The sequence below is a fragment of the Cyprinodon tularosa genome, unplaced genomic scaffold (genome assembly GCF_016077235.1).
Source record: "Cyprinodon tularosa strain WSP-4 unplaced genomic scaffold, ASM1607723v1 ctg225, whole genome shotgun sequence".
NCBI lineage: Eukaryota > Metazoa > Chordata > Actinopteri > Cyprinodontiformes > Cyprinodontidae > Cyprinodon > Cyprinodon tularosa.
The window spans coordinates 433,161-454,217 of record NW_024038839.1 but is presented as its reverse complement, the minus strand read 5'-3'; the positions used below and the strand labels follow the sequence as shown (position 1 = coordinate 454,217).

The window sequence follows — 21,057 nt, the reverse complement described above, 5'->3', positions numbered from 1 at the left end:
CTTTGTATCATCTGCATATAGAGGAATAAAGCAACATAAATGGCTGGTTTTATTGGTATATTTGATGAGCCACTGCATATATTTGAGATTTTACTTTGTTTTTATTGGAGCAGGGATACGTCAGTGTGCTGGTGTGTGTGTGTATGTGTGTGTGTGTGTCAGAGCATTAGCTGGGGTCCTGGGGTTAGTGTTTAGAGAGTTTTGAACAACCATAATCTCCCTTTCTATAATGTCCCCGGGTCAGGGGCCAGCCCTACCTCCCCCTCTGTATCTCTCCCGCTCCCTCTCTATTCTTAGTGTTTTCTGGCTGAACCATCCAAAACTTTTTTCCCCCTTAATCCGTCCTGTATCAAATGAGCACCCATCCCATCTCTCCGCCTCCACTGCCACGCTCTGCGCTCGCTTTCTCTGCCTCCGTTTTTGGCTCTTTGCTGTGTCTCCCTTCCCTGCATCCCCCCTTACACTCTTCTTGGTTTCCTTCCCTCTCTGCTTTCTCTCATCTCATTTCTCCTCCTCCCTCCAGGTCTCCTTGATGCGGTGGCGTGACCGCAAAGGGACGGGGTTCATTGTCAAGTCGAGGACCTATCACACCATTCAAATGCACAATCACTCACACATAAAAGCCCTTACACTGGATCCGCGGTATCTCTGGCACCAGCTGAATGATTGACGGCTGAAAAGAGAGGAGGAATTCCCTCGGTGCCTTTGACCTCGTTTCCTCTCTCTTGTTCTCTGCTGCTCTCTTTGCTGTTTTACTTTTTCATTTTTAACCTTTATTTTAGAAGTAACCGTGGAGATTGCTGGCTTTGTATGTCTGGATCTACCTGCCAGTCAAGCCCTGTGAGCGGATTTTTTATTTAAGTTCAGTTTCTATGATTCTTGTGCATACTTACATGTACTCATTGCAATACTTGTGGGAAAGATGTGTGACTCACCTGACTCATCATCAGCTTTCTCCAACCAAGAATTTTCTTGCCTTTCAGCTTTATTTTTCCGTGTACAGCTTGAAACGAATTATGTCTGATTTTAATAGTATAGCGGCCATTAATTAAATAGATTACTAGAACACTGTCAAAAAGAATTATGCATAATCGCACACTGGGGTTTCCAAAAATTCTACCTTTAAGAACATCTTCCTGGTGAGCCCTGATTTCCCTGAAGGAGACTGAGAGTTTAAACCATTAAATCATGCCAGAAATTTTTGTCTCTTTTATAATCAACATTATTATTTTTTATCCAAGAGGGCGAAATAACCCTGCTGGTTGATTAGTTTGAGAACAGACTGTACCTTACTGACACTCGGCCCTTTTCCACCATTGATTGCTTTAGACTTGGTTATATTTATACTGCATCCACCAGCTAACTTTGGCCCCAACAGGCCATAACCAACAACCAATCAGCAGCAGAGCAGGAACCCTGGCCAAATGTGCTTTAGGAAGAGTTTCAAGAATACGATAAATTATAAATCTCAATGTAAGTTTACCGAAAATAAAATGTTGTTTTTTAATTCCAAATTATATCATAAAGATTTATTTAAATTTCAAAAAGACAAAAACAAAAAAAAAGAACAATAATCTGTTAAATATCCTGCAATCGTTCCACAATCTCAACAAATTTACATTGCCGAAAAATTCATGAAAATTTATGATAATAACAGGAAATCAGAACCATATTTGGAAGCTTAATCGAAAACTTACGCTTTTTTGTTGTTGCCATTTTTAGGCTTTGAGGTTTAAGCATCAAACTGTAAGCTTTACCAAGAAATGGGTAATTTTTAAATGTATTTATCAGAGTTTCTTTTCCAGGAATCTCTGTCCGTCTCTAATACCTTAAAGCTAATACCCTTATTTTTGAATTTTTTCTCTCTCTCTCCTCACACGCACAAATGTGTGTCTGCTCTAAGTAAACATAATTAGCTGTGTTTTTTTGTCTTGCCCTAATAAAAGAGTCATTTGTTGGACATTTCCACTGCGTTACAAAGAACACATTTATAAGCCCTGGCCCAGGTTTGCCCCCAAGCCAACCCCAACAGTACAGACGGGGGTATTTTTAGCCCGGCCGGCGGGTTAGAGAGCTGTGTTGGGACAGTGTAAGTGAGTCTGTTGGTTTGCACATAGAGAACAAGAGTAAAAGGGATATTCGGTGGGAATATCTAGGATTGCGTTTATCAGGAAATTTCTTTAGATTTCATGGGTGTGGGATTTCAGAGAGACCTCCGTTTATCTCAGTTTTACTGGATGTTTAGTAAAATATCTGACAAATCTCTGAAAGATAAAGAAATTCTGTGAAAGTGGATATTCTAGGTTACCAGACCTGCTCTACCAAGGCTGCAAAAAGCAGGCCGATTTTAAATGGCTTTCCTTTGGTGACATCTCCTCACACTGTTGCAGCCGTTCATTTAGTGTTACTGCGAGTATGAAACCTTTAACACGAACAGAAACGTGTTTTGACCTCGCTTTAACCACGCCTTGGGGTGCAGTTTGAAGCTAGGAGCTTTCGTTTCACCGGCGCCGGACTTATTCTCGCATTAAAGTTAGCTGGGAACTCATGGGAAACAGAGGGAAGTGTTTCATTTTACAAAGCTACAGAACACTGGATTTAAATTTTTATTTTTTATTTTTATAGACACTGCTATGTGGGAAATATTTAAAGGGACGACATGCATTAAGCATTGTTAAACACAAAGTAATGATGGTATATGTTAGATTTCTTTTGCCACAGAAGTGCGATACTGAGCATTTTATTGCCACCGTTTACTCTGCTGAGGTCAGTAATGTTTTATCGATTTTTATATTTAGTTTACTTATGGTAGCTTAAGTTGTTTGAATATTATAAAAATGAGAACAGTATCTGTTAAAAAAGGACAAAGGGTGTAAATATAAATAGGTAAAAATATAGTATTAATGATTTAAAGATGTTTTTCTCATTGTATTTTTTCCTAGTTAACTTTAATTTTAAAAAAGGAGAGGAAAAATGTTGGTATTGTCAATTTCATCATATAGAATAATTTGGGCTTTTACTAATACACAGTAATAAGTAAATATACTGTTTTACAAAAAAGCAACACTCAAAATGTTGGTTTTAATCCTTAGTTTACGCTAGCAGGACCCTTTTTTATTTAAAAAGATGTAAATTATAGAGTTGTATATAAGATTGGTGTCACAACGTAGAATAATAAAGATATGCCAAAACGTTTAATGTAAATAATTATCTGAAATAGCTAGAAATTAGAATAGCTAAATATTTCAATTTTAGATTGGTTAATCAGATGTTTTTTAAACTACAAAGTTAATCAAATAATGAGTCTTAAATGCAGCATAATGTGCCAAGCTCCCTAACTCCTGAAGATGGAAATATGGGAAAATGTTAGCATTTGAAGCAATTGTTATAGAGATAATTTTACCATATGTATAAATAATATATGGACCTATTTAAATAATGAATAGGGTAGAAAGTTGCATTTTAAACATGTAGTTGATTGGTTTGCTTAGATGTAGTCTGTTATTAGAAAGCAACCTCAAATTCTAAAATCTCCATATTTAGTTACGTTTGTGTGTCAAAAAAATACTTTAAACTCCTTCGAAACGAAAGTTATTTTTTCTAAGAAAGAATAAAGAAACAATTTGATCGATATATACTGATAATTTTTTCTTCTAAAGTTGGTTAAATGGTTAAATTGAGAGCTAATTGTCTTATTAACGTGGTCATACTTGAAGTAACCTACAAAACTCCATGGCACCATAAAGCCGTTTTATATTTTTCTAAGATGACAAGAAGCTGGAGAAACCTAAAGGTTGCACAAGTCCTGTTTTCTGTCTCCACAGTTCACATGTACTTCCTTCAGTTGCTTAGTAACATGTCGACAAAAAAAAAAAGGGCCTTAAAAACTTTGCGCCTGCCATTATTAGGAGGAACCTCTTTATGGTTTTCAACTCACATCAGAGTTTTCTGCCTCTGACCTCTCTGGTAAAATCAGCCGTAATGTTGTGGTGGTAATTTTGGTTTCTTGGAGGTTTATTTTATGAAAACTGATCGAGTGTTTACAGTGAGAGCTCCCTCGCTTCACTGACGTTTGGAGGGAAACTGTGTCGCTGCCTGCTCAATCAGCGCGAAGCTGCGACGCCTGCGTCTCTGTGGCTACGTCTGCTGCTCAGACGTCTGCGCGTGCGTTTGTGGGCCACAGAAAGAGTGGCGTCATTACATCATGACTTTCCATGATTTTCTCTATTTATGTGAACATGTAGGGTTTTTCTTTTTGGCCAAAACTTGGAGGAAGAGGAAGAAGTGGGGGTGTACTCGTCTCACCTTTGAGTTAAATGTCATCCAAACCACACCCCTGGCAGAAAGACTCAGATTATTTCAGTACAGCAGCTTATTGGTGTTGTTGCAGCTTTTCTTTCCACTTTCCTGAACAGAATATGACAGAATAAAGCCTTCAGTTTCGAAATATGCATATGAAAAGAAAAGGCCAGTGGAAAGACAGATTGCAGAGAAACTCACATAATGCAAACATATGCACACCCACAATCACTCCAATCTAATGCTGTATCTGAGAGTGTGAAAGGGAGCCTTGTCTGGCTGCCTGAGGAACTCCCTTTGAATTAAACTCAGTGTGTGTGTGTATGTGCGTGTGTCGACAGGTCTGCCAGGCAGACATACTAAACCACTCTACATCCATGTGGCAGCAAAATGTAGCTTGGAAAACAACCCTACTCCAAAACACACACACACCCCCAGGGCTCCAGAGGCCAGCCGGTAACCCGGTGTGTGTTGGTTTTATTGTGTGAGTGTGTGTGTGTGAGAGAGAGAGGGAGAGAGAGAGGGTCTGCATGCCACTGGAGAAGGAGGAAGTGTACAGGAGCTGGGAAAACAGCTCAGGTCAACAGTTTGTACCCTGAAAGATGGATGGAAATCAAACGCAAAACATAAATACACTAAAAACTAAGAACCGTAAAATTTGCCGTTCAAGATAAACATAAGCTCCAAGGCAGTTCTATAGGAAAACCCTGGTGTAAACAGGCAGTGTGAATAAAATTTTTATAGACCCTACAATAGAGTTTTAACATCTGAACAAGCTTAAGTGCAATTACAACACATGCACCCTCAGACTGGGTTGGCAGTGGCTGATTAGCTGCATTTTGCTTCTATAAAAGCAGGTCTGGTGTTCATAGTTTTTTTTTCTTCCTTAAAGCAAGATGAAACGGTTAAATGACTCAGCAGGGAGGCTGGGGCATCTGTGCTCAATTTGGCCTACATGGAGAAAGATGTGAGATGTGTCGCAGGAAGGTGAGAAAGAGCCAGAGGACGTGAAGAAGTTGGATTGAAAGCTAATCTGGTATCTCTGGTCCAAACTTCTTTTGTGTTTGCACCGAAAATGTGATGCAAAAACCGAGTCGCAAGATGTTTAACTGTAAGAAAGGTAACACCTGATGAAATTCAGCAGGATGCATAAAGCAAAGGATGGACTAAACTAACCAAGTTAAAAGCAATAAATGTTTCTAGCATTCACTAGTCTGGCTTGAATGATAGGGTGGCCAGATGAAGGCCACTACTCAATGAAGGACGTATAGCAACCGGTCTGAATCCAAAAGGCACCTGAAGAACATTATACCACAGCAAATAATAATTGTCTGCTCTGATGCGACATCGATTAAACTTTTTCCGTGAATGTCAGATGTCATGTATGAAAGAAACCAAGCACCACGACAATACCTTCCCTACAGGGAAGCATAGTGGTGGCAGCATCATGCAGTTGAGAAGTTTTCAGCAGCAGGAACTTGTTAGTCAGGATAGAAGGAAATATTAATGTAGCAAATAAAAACCTGCTCTCATTACACTCTTGATCTCAGATGGAGGCAGTGACCCAAAGCGCACGGCCACGATCTCCAAGAATGTCCTGTAGTGGTCGGACCAGAGTCCAGAACTGAATCTGATTACACAGATATGTGACCATGGCTGTAAACATCCAACCTGATGGAGCCTCAGATATATCTCTAATAAGAATGTGTAAAACTGCCTAAAGTTGTGCTAAGTTCGAGGCATCAGGCTGTAGTTAAAGACGTATAGACAAAGTTTTAAGCACAGGATGTGAATACGAACATAAATAAGATTCCTTCGTTTTATATTTTTAAAAGATTTTCAACATTCTGAAAAAAAAAATGTTTTCCATATTTATATAAAAGGATTATTGATGTAATATTTTGAGGAAAGAGCTTAATGAAACATCATTTGGAGTAAGGCAGTAACAATTCTAACAATGTGAGAAATTAGCATTTTACTACCAAACATTTGCTGCCATATTTAAATTTTTCCTTACTTTTACAGACTTAAAAAATCAAATCAATATACGATAAAGACCTTTTGGGATTGTTTAGCCCCTTGGCTTTTAAAAGCATAAACACTGAAGTATGCAATTACATGAAGTTAACAACTATAATACATTTTTTAGTCTGAGAAATATATATTGGATTATAATTAATGTTTAACTGAAAATGTCAAATTTCTTACCCAAGAAACATTATATATTATTTAATATGGCAGGAAAGAAAGGTTAGATTTCATTATTTCACGATATTCTATTGAAAACAATGCAGAACACTCAGGTCACACAAGGTAGACTTAAAAAAAACAAAATTTTATTTTTATTAGATCATTCTCTTTTAATGTTTATTTATTTACTTAAAAAAATGAAACATCTCTGCAAAAACCCAAATGCTAAATAATCTGAAATGATTTATATCTTAGAAACATTAAGATAATTGAATTTACAAATCATACACTTGACATGGGTTAAATATCTGGTGCTTTTATCATCATTTCTATTCGTGGTAGCAAATATTTTTTGCAGCTTAGGTGTAAATATCCATTTTTTAGCAAAGAATGAATTTGATCCTGTGAACGATTCTTATAAAGCTAAAGGTTTTGTCAACCAAAAACCCTTTGCTTGTCGCTACTTGAATGCTTTGCACCAACTACAAATGTCAAACCATAAATCTGGATGAAAGATTTTTCTCAGTTGTTTTTGGATGATAGCCATTGCCTTCAAAGTTTTATTTTCACTCAACCGTAAAGCCCTTAAGGTGTAACACATGATGCTTATCGGGAGGTAATTAAAGCCCATTCATTGTTATCCTATCATTAGTTATGATTTCAAAAAGAAACAACAAACAAAAACCCAACATGCACTCCTACAGTATAGTGTTTTAACAGCGAGCCCACAGATTTCATCTCAGGTTATGAATTTTTCCATTGGGGACAAATAGTTTATCTTCACTTTTGGATTTTAACACATTTTGAACAAACTGTCTAAAGCAAATAAAGTTGCTAAAGCTACACCTATTATAATTATAATAAAACAATTATAATATTTGCTCCTTAAATAAAGTGGCAAAGAAGCATAGATAGAAATACCCAAATACTTTAAAATAGTTCTTAATATCCACCATTTAACCTAAAAATGGTTTTAGATACGCATTAGAAGAAATGAATATTCACTAAACTGAAGCTTGCAAATAGAGCAGCTGCTTTATGGGATGTTTGATAAGCTGCATGGTTTGGAGCTCTAGAGTCAAAAGGCACTAGGAAGGAAAGAAAAGGTGATTCATTTGCCTGTAAAATTTTTAAAAACATGGGTTTGATATTTATGACCTACAGTATACGTTCTTTACTGGTTTAGAACATAGACTTAAGATAAAAAGAAAAAGCCACAAACCTTCAAATCAAATAAAGAACCTAATGACACAGACCTATCAGAGATTCAGCTCTCTAGGAACCCAAGTTAGTTTCACTGTAAAAAATCTAAATCTAGATAAGTCATTTTTTTCTTAAAATAAGTGCATTTGTTCTTGAATTGAGGAGGTAAAAGAGACATTTTGCCAATAAAACAAGACAATTTACCGGTACACTTAAAATAAGAAAACACATTTAAATTGTCTTATTTCAAGTGCATATTATCAAATTATCTTATTTTAAGAGTAAAATGTCTCATTCCATTGGCAAACTCATTTAACTGCTCAAATTAAGGGTAAATACACTTAATTTAAGAAATTTTTACTTATTTTTATATAGGTTTTGCAGTGTAAGTCTTCACTATCTGACACAAATAGGCTATGACCAAATTAGAAATATGATCTAATAGATATAAATCAAAATGCATAGAGAAAAATAGAAAATAATAGACTATGAAGGTTAATGCGAAGGAATGAACTGATTCGAAATGCCTTTTTATGATAATGAACTCAACCTTATTTGGCAAGACCCATTAAACATAACTATGAAAAACACAGAAACAATCAAAATAAAAATGAAAACCAAAACATTGAAAGAACTGCAGGTTTTTAACAAATCTGCAGTTAATTTTAAAGGATTGGGTCAAATCTAAGCCCATGAAACATATAAACACAATGTAAAACACAATTTATGCATGTGATTCACAAGTTGCTCTTTGAAACAATTACTTTCAAATCTAGTAAGGAAGCTTTATTAATTCTGAAAATGTTTGCTTTTAAAATATAGATGACCTTGATTAAATTACCCGCCTGCATCTAGTATGATAACTTTAAAATCGAAGTGCAACTTGGAGAGCCGTGTCATCGTAGCTCGCATTTAAAAACAAACAGAACACACTCCTGCTGACAGAGGCGTGTCTCAAACAACAAATAAACTCTGCTTAAGTTAGATGCTGATTTCTGCATTCATTCGGTGGTCGCAGACATTAGAAAAGTGGATTGCACTCAGAGTTTCTGCTAGTTTCATAGATTAGTGAAAAACAACACAAGATAATGGTGATTTCTAGATAAAAAGTGATGTAAATTTTCAAACATCCCTTTAGAGTTGTGCTTGTTTCTTGAACATGCATCACATTTCATTGTAAAAGTGTGTGTGCATGTGTGTAAGTGTGTCTCATGCATATATTTTACCCCTGAAGTAAAGTGGGGTCAAACCAGTTAGTCTTGTCAGAGCAATTTGTAGCACAGCCTGCCTGTTGCACGGCGCTGCATGCTTTCTTTTTAGTCTCCAAAGTGTGTATGTGGAACCGAACATGCGGGCAATGGAAGTGTGTGTTTTTACAATAAGTGTGAATACTTGCATGTGAATGTGAGATATGCTTTGAGCATCCTACATGTGTGCGTAACACAGTAGGCTGCCCCCAGGCTGATATGTGTCCACTCACTCAAACAGGCCATCTACAGTTCTGACTCCCTCTCGCTCTGTCATGACCCCAACCATTTGGAGGTCAACGCTGCACTCGGTCAGCCAGAAAACTGACTCCAGGTCTGGGCCTATGTGGGTTTACCGGCAAGCAGGCTTCTCCAGTGTGGAATAAATACACGGTGTGGATCAATACGAAATAGCAAAAGGAAGAAAATATATTTTATTGAACATGTTTGAAAAGAAATTTTAGAGAAATCGATCGGTTAGTTACTCAAATGTTATCAGCCCACCTCAGTGTGGGTCACCAATTTTGTATTTTAGTTCTTTATCTTTTATGATAAGTAATTCTTACAATAAAATAAGAAATGATAGTCATTTACAAAAAGGTTAAAGATTATCTTAAAGACCTTCTGAACTAAAAAATCTTAAACTCTTTTGGAAATGTATCGTATTTACTTCACATTTAAAAGTCAGCCACAGGGATCAAGTTCTTGATGAGGTTCTTATGGCTGAAAACCTACATCAACCAGTTGTTAAAGTAGATCCTGGGTGGATTCGAAGGTTTTAAAATTAAATTTATTTAGTTAAATGAACTCCCATCTGGATTTATCTCTTTAAGGCATTCAAAGATTATAAATGTTATTCTTCCCCCATAGACTTAAAGAAATTATAATACTGACGATAATGATGCTAAAATTTAAGGTTAGAGTCTCAAATTTAACCGACATTGAAATAAACTGCGTTGAAGCGAAACAAAAAAACACAATCAGCCTGAACATTTTTGGTTTCTCTGTTCTGTTCCCGCAGGGTTCGGGCTTTCATGCATCGCGTAGACAGAAGTACGGAAATGTGTTCAAGACCCACCTTCTCGGCCGTCCCCTGATCCGAGTGACGGGAGCTGAGAACGTCCGTAAGGTCCTGATGGGGGAGCACACGCTGGTGACGGTTGACTGGCCCCAGAGCACGTCCACACTGCTGGGGCCCAACTCTCTGGCCAACAGCATCGGAGACATCCATCGCAAGAAGAGGAAGGTCAGAGCACTCAGCCTACACTCTCAAACACTGAGGGTTGATCAGTTTAACTGTTTGAAGCTGCAGAAATGAGTTTGATGCAACTGAAAGGTTTCACCAAGCTCATTGTTCACATATAATGCATTACATAAAGGTAAAGAATATTGCTTTTGAAAAAGCAATACTACTCTGAAGTAATATGCATCTAAATTAGATGGAGGTAAAACTCAAAAGAAAATCCAAATGTTTTAAGTTTTTTTAAAAGCAGAATCGGCAAACGGCTGATATTAATGCCTAAATAGTGAATTAGGCTGAATGTTGAGGATTTACATTCTGTTGTTACAAGAAAATGTGACACATTTTCATTTCCAGTTAAAGCAGTCCTATATTAAATTTTGATTTTGTTTGTTTTTTATTTAAAGAAATTCTACATAAGAATTGAAAGTTTCCAATCTTTGTAACTTATTTGATTTTTATTAAGATGAAAATTTAAAAGAGATATTTATATTTACTCTGAGCTCATTCACATGTTTTATCTACAATATGTAACATCACATATTCACACATATTCTATAATGAGAAAAAGGACCGTTCCATCTCAATACTTTTTTAAATAACATTTAAATTTTCTGCAGATTTATTTATTCCTGATTTGACATGTGTTAATCTTATAAATGTTATTGCAAAGCTGTGAAATTTTTACTCAAATGCTTAAATGTTGCTAAAAATACAGAAAAACAGGAAAAGTATAGAAATTTAAAAAGATAGAAAGCTTTTATTAAGAAGCGGCAGAAAAATGACACAAATGTTGACATATTAGAATTACTTTGCTTATAATTGCCAAAGACTGAAAAGCAGCTCAAACATTTTTATATTACTTACTATGCAAAATTAATTTTAAGAAAAAAAGCAGATAAAGGTGCTAAAAACTCCTGCGTAGAGCTTATTATTTTGAGACTTAAGTAACACAAAACTGAAGCAGATCTTTATCAGTCTAAAATCTGAACTGTTTCATATTTATGCAGGTGTGTCAAAGCAGAAAACTACAAAGTTGACTATATAGAATTAAATTGCTGAACCAAATCAATGTATGGCATTTGGATCTATGTTTTAATACCAGGCTTTTATACCAAATATCTTCTATATTAGACCTCATATTTTAGATGCAAAAGCTTAAAGAGGTGCTGATATTGTGATAAACAAGTTAAAAAAAATGTGGATTAATCCCAATCAGTGTCATTATTGTAAAAGTCAACATTTGTCTCTCAATTGAGTATTTTCATTATTTTAAAAAGAAAAAAAGAGTAGGAGAGATTCTGAACTGTAAGAATAAAACAGTTTAAAACACGTCCATGGAAGTGTATGAAATGTAAACTTTCTAAGCAGGAAAGTAAATGGTAAATGCAAAGTATTGATGCTCTATGCTGAAGCATAGACTGACTCAGAATCTAAGGATTGGTGTAAAACTATCCCTCAGGCTGAGTGTTATCAGCGCGTTTTGCCGAGTGAAGCATGAGAATGACTTCTCCATCATTCCACCCTCTTCTCTTCCGAAAGGAGACTGTCTTCGATTATCAGTTTTTCCGTCCCTACCATCCCTTCCTCTGTGTTGTGTGTATGAGAACCATTACCGGTAATAACCTTCCTCTCCTGCTCACCTGATGCGCAAACACACAAGTCAAAAAGCTTGAGAAAGAGCCCACCGTGTTTTCCTGTAAATCAGCTTCATTTTCTCTCATTTTGAGGAGAGGGAGAGGCTTCGGTTTCGCTGCCATGGTGCCTGGGGACGGCAAGGGGTCGTCTGGGTCTAATCTGAGCTCTGATCCCTTCTCTTCTCCCCTGAGACCCCAGGACTAACCTCATGTAATGACCCCTGATTAGGAAGGCTGCCTCCGACATGGCACAAAGAGGGGCTTTCTGTGTGGGGGCCTGACACACACAAACACACAAAGCATGGAAGTGCATCTGTGCGCACACACCTGAACTCTGCCTGGCTTTATACACAATAAAACACACAGCAATGGATGTGAAATCAGGAAGGTTGATTTTAGAGATAATTTCATGTCTCATCTTGCTGTGCAAAAAGGACATGACAACCAGTTTTCCACACCTACTTCTACTCTATCTGTAACACCTGGATAGCAACAAAAACTGATCTAGTGTGCAGATGAAGAGATTAAGTGTCTTTTGGAAAATATCTTTTGTTAACAACAAAGTTATACTTTCACTACAAAGAGATTTCCAAGAACATGACAAGGGAGCTGAGTTTTGGTAATATAATACTGAAGAATACAACAAATTAAAAAGGTTCTTCATGTTTTAGACTATAGATGGTCTTTTTTTAAGTTGGTTCTGCAAAGCCAGTCTCAAAATTCCCAATATTGCATTCAGTAGGCAGCAGTTAAAGTAGTCTAGTGAAAATGAGAGTGAAATAAAGTAAAGCTTATCTCCACTGTCAGCTGCTTAAAAGAGTGGCTTTACTATCTAAAATCACTTCAACTAAAAATGTTATAGTTTCAGTAAATAAAAAAATAAACAGACCATAAAAACAATTTAAGAATCAAGTAGCTAATTAAAATTTTTTCAAACACGTATGTTGATTTTTAAATTAAAGTTTCAAAAATGTCTGTTGGAGGAAAGAAAAAAAAAGAGGAGCAGATTAAAAAGTGTAAACCTGTATTTTTTTTCCAACTCAATTAGAGGCTAGAATTATGAACTTGATTTATCAATTAGCAAAGCCACACAGATATTGTATACAGGAGTACATTTTGACACACACATATATACATGTCTAGTGCAAAAGGGACCAATTGTGTTTAAATTGTTTAAGTTGTTATAAGTAAACCGTGAAATATGCCCCGCTTTGAGCTAAGCTTGCTCTTAACTGGTTATTATTTCACCTAAAAGCTTATCTTTTTGTCTCTGCAAACTTGCATTGTTGTTAGTTTTACTTTAATTATTTTTAACTTCAACTTTTCGAAAATGCTAGTTTTATCAGAATTAGTTTATTCAACAGGTCATAGCTATTAGGTTGACTTTTGCAACTCCGGAACTGAAATGTATAAACCTTTAATGTTATGCATCTGAAAAAAATATATATTGTGAGTAAATACAAGCTTGTGTTTGGATAGCTTTAACTTCAATTAATACAAGCTATGAAAACATTTTCTTGAACTTAAGTAAAACCAGAGATTTTACATTACTACTCACTCAACACAATCAGCCAAATAAGTGAAAAGGAGGGGCTGCAGAAAGCAAATTTACAGCTATTGAAATGTGTGGCAGGCCCATTGAATACTGAACTGTAAAGGGGTCAGCTAGTGGTGCTTCCAACTAAATATCTGAAACATCATTCTATGAAGGAAGTTACCTATTTAAAGCAGCATTTAGAATGATTTTAAATAACTGTCCACTTGATTCTAGCTATCAATTTGATTTTGAGATGTTGGTGCTCAGGTAGCAGTGGGTAGCACTGCTACCTTGCAGCAAGAAGGTTCTGGGTTCGATTTCCTGCCAAGGGTCTCCCTGCATGAAGTTTGCATGTTCTCCCTGTGCATGCTTGGGTTCTCTCAGGGCACTCCAGCTTCCTCCCACAGTCCAAAAACATTACTGTTAATTTGCCTCTCTAAATTCTGCTCAGGTGTGAGTGTGTGAATGCTTGTTTGTCGTGTTTGTATGTCTGTTGCCCTGCGATGGACTGGCGACCTGTCCAGGGTGAATCCCGCCTCTCGCCCATAGACTGCTGGAGATAGGCACCAGCACCCCTCATGACCCCAGCTGAGATTAAGCATGACAGAAAAATTGATAAAATGTTGTTACTGATTATTCATACTTAGATGTTATAAATGCTGCATACTGCAAATAACACACACAGTTGTCAGATCTATTCCCTTTAGCCCAAGAGAATCATTATCTTTTTTAAATAAAGACCAATATTTTACTTAACAAAAGCATGATTTTGTAGGGAGTGTGTGAATGCAGTGTGGTAGATTTGATGGCTACAGTTGGTCAGTGTGTGTGTGTTCGTTGGCAGTACTAAGTCGAGTTTTCTGGGTGATAAAACCAAGTCAACAGACTGAGACAGGACGACAGCGGCTGAGAATAAGAATGAGCAATTGGCTTACTGTTTGACCTACTGGACCCGAGTGTGTATGTCTGCCCTCCCTGAGGTTTTTGCACGGAAAAACAATCTTCACACAGCACATTAGCCTTTAGTGGATCAACAGAGCCAGCCAGTTTCCATATAACCCAGTATTGAGCTGGAAAGCTAAGTCTCTTAAGGAACCACAGAGGGCTGGGTTTCCAAGAAAGACCAGCTTGTGCCAAACATTCAGGAGTATCAAACTGACTAAAGCAAATCTGTAACATGCATATGTCTGTTGCCTTCAAGAATACAAAAGCTTGATCTAATCAATCTGAAGCACTTTAGTCTTGTAAAGATGCCACTGAACTAACAAAAGTTTTGTTGAATCAAAATTTGAACCAGGTGTATGTCACTGTCAGTCAGCTCTGTCTGACCAACATCAGAAAATATGTAGCAATGAATGATGTCTTTGTCAGACTAAACTCTATACCTTTTAATGCTAAATGATCTATAATTTAGATTATAGGTAATGTAATTTATATAAATATATATAAATAAGCAGAAACAAGAAACAAAAGCTGTCAACTTACTCTGTAAATCTAAATCAGGAACTTGTCAGGCAATGCAGACATTTAAAAGATGGCTTTTATATGCTGTACTGCAGTGAGGTGATGCCTCATCAAGCCTCACATATTTTCCAAATAATTGTTATTACCAGTAGGGGGCACTGCTATTTCTAACTGTTTCTCTCCATCTCTCAGGTCTAAATGTAACACATTTGCAAAATTTGAAGCTTTATAAATAGGAGATTTTTGACATTATTAAAGAATCTAATACATATTTGGTCTAAATCAGTAAAATCATTCAGTTAAAGTTGTTAAAAAGTGACTTGAAATCATAATGATGGTAAACAAGTGTTTGGAAACATTTTTTTTAAGTAGTGGAGTAGAATTAGTTTAAAACAAGATCATCTTTAATTAAGAAAAACTGCAAAACAACTCACTATACTAACCATGAACCACTATTCATGGTTTTGTTCTTGTTCTAAAACATTCACTGTACTTATTTGCATTTATGTGATAAGGCACCAGATAGAGCACGGCATTTATGTGGTACTGTAGATGAAGACTGATTTTTAGTTTTTGATAAATAAAAAAATAAAGGTTTAAAAGCAACTTTTGGTTCATCTGTCTCTACCAGTTTTTAGGTTTTTATTAATGAGACTTAATTGATACATTTTAAGATGCTCCACAGATTCTGCACACACAAAAATGCTTTGATTAAAAACATTTCATCAATCCCTGGATGTATGTTCGCAGTCCTTGTCCTGTTGGAAGGTGAACCTTTGTACAAGTCCCAAGTCTTCTACAGCCTCAACGAGGTTTTCCTCCAGGATTGTCCTGTATTTAGATCCAATTCAAATTTCAATCAATTCTGACAAACTTCCAGATCAAGAAAGTATCCCACACAGCATGCTTCTACCGCCACCATGTTGTACCACTGGAAGGGTGCATTTAAATTGTTACACTTAGACCACAAGTTTTCTTTTTTTGTCCAAAGACTTCAATTCTAGTGTCATTTGACAAATTGAAATGCTACTGACATGACCTCCTGTAGATTTCATTAAACAGTGGCTTTCTTCTTAATGCACATCCATAAAGTCCAAATTTGTGGAGTGTAAGTTTATTTGCTTCTGTACTGACAGATTGTCCCTACTAACCTAAGTATATTTGCAATTTCTCAAGAGTCACCATGGACCAATTTTCAGTTTCTCTCTGTATAATGCGCATCCAAGCAAAAATTGTTTGAAAAGACATTAAAAGGCGACATCATTTACTTCCAAATGACATGTACAATTGGTTGAAAAGTGAAAGACGGTGAAGACTGGGTTTTTAACGTGTTTTATTAGACTAAAGTTGGACAAAATAAGACCGACCAAATACAGCCCAATTATCGACAAATATTCCTGGACTAAACCAAGTCTACGACGAACCGACCAGATTTAGCCCAAAAACCAATGACCTCTGGTGTTCGGGCAGTTACTTTAAAACAAAAACTCGTCAAATAGATATATGGGTGTTGGGAGCCAGTCGGCCTACTTAAAATTTTAGAAACAAGAAACTTGAATCTTATGGTCTCTTGTCTGAGATGTAAAACATGGTCGGGGAAGCAGAAGCTAATACTTAAACATCGCTTGGCCGCTCAGACATCTTGACCCCTTCACCAACAAAGCCATCTCTGATTCAGATTGATGACAGAAGTGTGAAATACGTACAGTATGAAGTGAAAAGAAGAGAGCGAAGCAGTATTTCTGAAAAGAGGATGGATGAAGGGGGCAGGCAGAGACGGGAAGAGGTGGGAGCACTGAGGGCAGAGAAAAAGAATAAAGGAGTCTTTACATGTCGGTGGAACCAGCAGCTCGCAGCACTTTCACATAATTTAAGACATATGGACGTTATTAGGACAACTGTGTTCGTGAGTGTGTGTTTTGTCTTTGCGCTGCAGGCTACAGAAGACAGTCACGTTTTTGTGGTGCAGTAGAATGACTTGTACAGAACAATCCCCCTTTAGCACACTCCACCACCCCTCTACCCTCATCCAAACTGGGACCTGGACGTCCCAGAATGACGCTGCAGTAAAGCAGCGTTTGATTGGCAGCCAGGTTTTGCAGAGAGATGCTGGGTGGGTGTGTGTTTGGATGACCTGTAGTTACCTTTAAGGGTGCAACACAGTGACAGACTGACTCCTTGGTCCTACAGTAGCGCAGCCCTTCTGCCCCCTGTCTATTCATGTCTGAGTGAGTGTCAGCAGGGAAGGCAGCCCGAGCAATGATAAACAATCCAGCACAGACAGGTTAGACGGATGAATTTACAACCAGACATCTTGTAATCTTTTAAAGTGGTCTAAATCCAAAGTTCTTCAGGGGCTTTTGTTGGTCTTTGGATGGTTTTCTTTGGACTTAGATTTTTTTCTCTCACTTTCACTCAAAGTAATTAAACAGGACCTAAAACTTATATTATTTTCTCATCACTGGGAATAACTTTGTTAAATCTATATCCTTTTTTCTGTCTGGAAAGCCATGTTAGTCTGGATAATTTTCTGTGATTAAACTCAATATTTGACCAAATCTGTCTTTGAGATTAGTGGTAACAAGAGGCCTAAATATTCAGTTTAGGATTACTTCAATCCTAAACTGTCTTTTATGCTGACACAGCCACGGTTCATTAAATATATTATTTTTACAGAATGACAATTGTTCTTGAATTTATTAAAAAAATGATTGGAAATTGGGTGAAGAAGTCCAACTTTAAGCTGCTGTCACACCGTTTTTTCATCTTGCACTGTATCCTGGATAAATCAGAACCACATTGATTAATATTAACATGGCAGAAGGAATTTGTGGAGCATTTTAAAGTTTAAGTGTCAGTTTTAATGCATCAGCTCTAAATTATGAATGTGGGTTAAATTCAAGGGTACTGAATTTCTTTTTTCCCCCAGCATTTATTGTCATTCCACTGTCACAAGTACAGAGCAACGAAATTCACTCTCTGCATTTAAATCATCCCCTTGGGGAGCAGTGGGCTGCCATTGTGTGGCGCCCGGGGAGCAGTGTGAGGTTAAGGGTCTTGCTCAGGGACCCAGAGTGGCAGTCTGTGGGAGTGGGGCTCGAACTCAGAACCTCAGGTTTCCAAGCTTTATGCCCTAACCACTAGGCCTCCACTCCACCCACTTTCCAATGTCCAACTGTATCTTATCAAATTATATATTTTTTTCTTTTCTTTCTCATATTTAACTGCTTATAGTGCTGAGGAACAGAATCTAAGTACTAATTAAACATTAGCTCTGAATAACATTAGAGTTATTTTGAAGAAGGGTGGTTTTGGAAGACCCTCTCCTGCAACAGACTTGTGATAGACACTTTAGAAAAAAGATCCCCCTCATTATAACTCTCTCTTTTAGAATGATCGCTGTATCTCACAGACTTATATTGAGTTTAACCAAGTTTAACCAGGATTTAAAAAACAAAATCCTACAAAGCTGTATAGTTCTTTTGAAATTCACTTTAATTGGATCTTTCATTTACAGAAAATTGATAAATAACTGCTAACATCAATCAATTTTACACTAAAAAAGAAATAAGTTTAAACACAGTTGCTAAATAACACTAAAAAAACTATATTTTGTAGACATATTAGCATTTTTAGACATGTAGAACTCTAAACAGCTGGAGGAAGGCAACCATTCACAGGTCCTCTTTGAACAAAGAACCAAAACTAAAACCTTGATGTCAGATTCTGTTTGTAATCTGCTCTTAAAGAGGAAGATGCCGTGTAATATTTGCTGATTTGAGACCTGCAGCCACTTGATGTAGCAGCCACATGAAATGCAGCCGTGCTAACATACCCAAACAGTTAACAGACATAACTAAAACGTAAACACTTTCATGCAAGCAGCGGGGACTCAGTAGACCATTGTTTATTCATTAAGTGGAAGGATGGGCACAGGATTTAAAGAAATGAGCAGTAAAAGAGGAACATAAAGGGCAGCAGAATGAGGTAAGGGGAAAAAAGAGGAGGATGAATGCCCAAGTGATGGTGAACCACATGGATCAAATCCCAGTGGGAACTCCTTTCCTCCCTCTTTATGTCTGACTAATGTAGTGCCCCTTTGTTGACATAAATGTACTTCATTATATTCTAAATAATTTTGATGTAATTTTAAAATTGCTGCATTGTTATGCTACGGCAGGGCTTCCTTAAAAAAAAAGAGATGTTAATGTCAACTATCCCTATTTTAGGTTTCATTTATAACAAAAAGAGAAAATGAGGAAAGAGAAACTGATGTGTGACTTTTCTGTGAACCCACATCTACTGTGATCGTGTCAGAGGTAGCTGATGGGCCTGACAGGCCACCAGTCTTCGCACAGAAGCTCTGATATAAAAAAAAAAGCTTATTCAGGCCTTCCAGACTCATTTCATCAAGCAGAAAATGCAAACCATGTGCAGCTGTTTGCTGAGCATTGTGCTGGAGGATGTGCCATTTTGCCTCCTTCAGATTCCTGATTCACTCAAACCTTGTCATGGAAAATCTGTGGAACTTGAACTGAAAACTGGTTTCCTGAAATGGACCCAATAGGCATCTTCTTTATGTCACGTTCTCCAATAGCTCTGACTGTCAGATCCATGAAAATGTCTTTGTTTAGATAAAGATACGTTTTAGAAACTTCTTAAAAGAATTATAAAGATCCCATGTTTAACCGTCATTTTCTGAACCATACCCAGAACAGTTTTAAGGGCAGTTAAGGAGCTTGGATCTGATGGAATGTTATTTGTTCAAACAGTGCTGACGACTGGTGATTGATTCATCCCGAAAAAAAAGGTCTTAGCAGGCATTACTTGTGCTTTTCACTAGACTTTTTTCTCTTCACTCTATCAGTCTTTTCTTTGCTGACTGCAAAGGAAAAAGCTTTTAAATGTTACATTTTCACTAAAGATTGAAGCAGGAAGAGAAAGAAAAGAGTAAGCAAGTAAATGGAGGAGGAATTTTTTTTTTTTATAGAAATGACTTCCTTAATCCACAGTTTAACTTTTGACTAGATTTCATTTTTTTAACACATAATTCTTTTAAAAAGAAAGATGTATGGATTTGATTTGTGGTCTTAAGTAAGCATTTGTGGTGACTGCAGCTTCTTCAGGGCTTGTCAGGTTTTTATATACACAGGGTTGGAAATCTATCTTAATTGGAGTTGTCTTTGACTTTTTTTCTGCAGGTGTTTGCTAAAGTGTTCAGCCATGAAGCCTTGGAGTCCTACCTCCCAAAAATCCAGCAGGTCATCCAAGAGAGCCTCAGAGTATGGAGCTCCAACCCTGAACCCATCAATGTCTACAGGTAAGCCAGTAGTCCAGGAAGGTTACGCAGTAGGCTTAAACAATCCTCTATGACCTTTGAGCTCTACTACTGTCATTGGCCAAGAGGTGGTCTACGTCCTGGACTGGTAGCATTCAATCAAATAGCAACACATCCTCATAGAACCTCACCCTAAAGAAAGGATTAGTGACTTATTAACCTGACTGTCATGTTTTTGAACTGGAAGTAGAAGTTTTTGTACCAATATTGACTGATTTTGCCATAAAGCAAAATTGCAATCTTTTCTTCAAACTCTGTTGCAATTATGATTTTATATTGACTTTAATTTTCACTTGGCATTTAGTTGTTTCACTCCAGAGTTTCATTCTATCCAGGAACTTAAAAGCTTTCTTCCTGAGAGCCAATTTTGCAGTGTTAAAGTAACAATTTAAGAGTGCATTTGGTCCCACTCTGAATTAGCCTTAAATTAGAACTCTACATAGCGTGTATCTCACTCCAGTTTTTGTTCTAATAACTCCAAAAGAGTTTATGTACTTTGACTCAGCATATTTATCCCTGTGGACTTTAGAATTGGTTATTGTTTTGTTGACAAGTTCTTTCTTCTACTTGCATGCCTGGATCTGCATGCTAGCTGCAACTCTTCCCTTCGTTGTGGCATTAAACCCAACTTAAGAGTATTATAAGTGCCATCTAAAGGACTACATTTTGAAAATCTGTGTCTTACTCTTGTTAAATGCAATGTGACCAAAACAGAATGTCTCTGTGAGACTGCTTTTTGTTCAATTTACACAATATCACAAATGCATTTAACTTCACAGCCCTTGAGGCCTGTGTGAAAATAATCAAAAATAAATAATTTTGTTAACCTTTTTTCCTGCAGCTCGTCAACAAAAAACTCATTTTAGCTATTTATTACTAATCAAACCTAAGATATGACAGGG

The 21,057-nt window shown here is 36.9% G+C and overlaps 1 protein-coding gene across 1 annotated transcript in view; it reads left to right on the top strand.

Moving 5' to 3' along the window:
- LOC119784401 (cytochrome P450 26B1) overlaps window positions 1-21,057 on the top strand; it is a 39,761-nt gene that overhangs the window by 11,924 nt on the left and 6,780 nt on the right. The window contains exons 2-3 of the mRNA XM_038286434.1: window positions 9,961-10,185; window positions 20,019-20,137. Coding sequence (XP_038142362.1) covers window positions 9,961-10,185; window positions 20,019-20,137 — 344 coding nt within the window. The remainder of the gene's footprint in view (window positions 1-9,960; window positions 10,186-20,018; window positions 20,138-21,057) is intronic.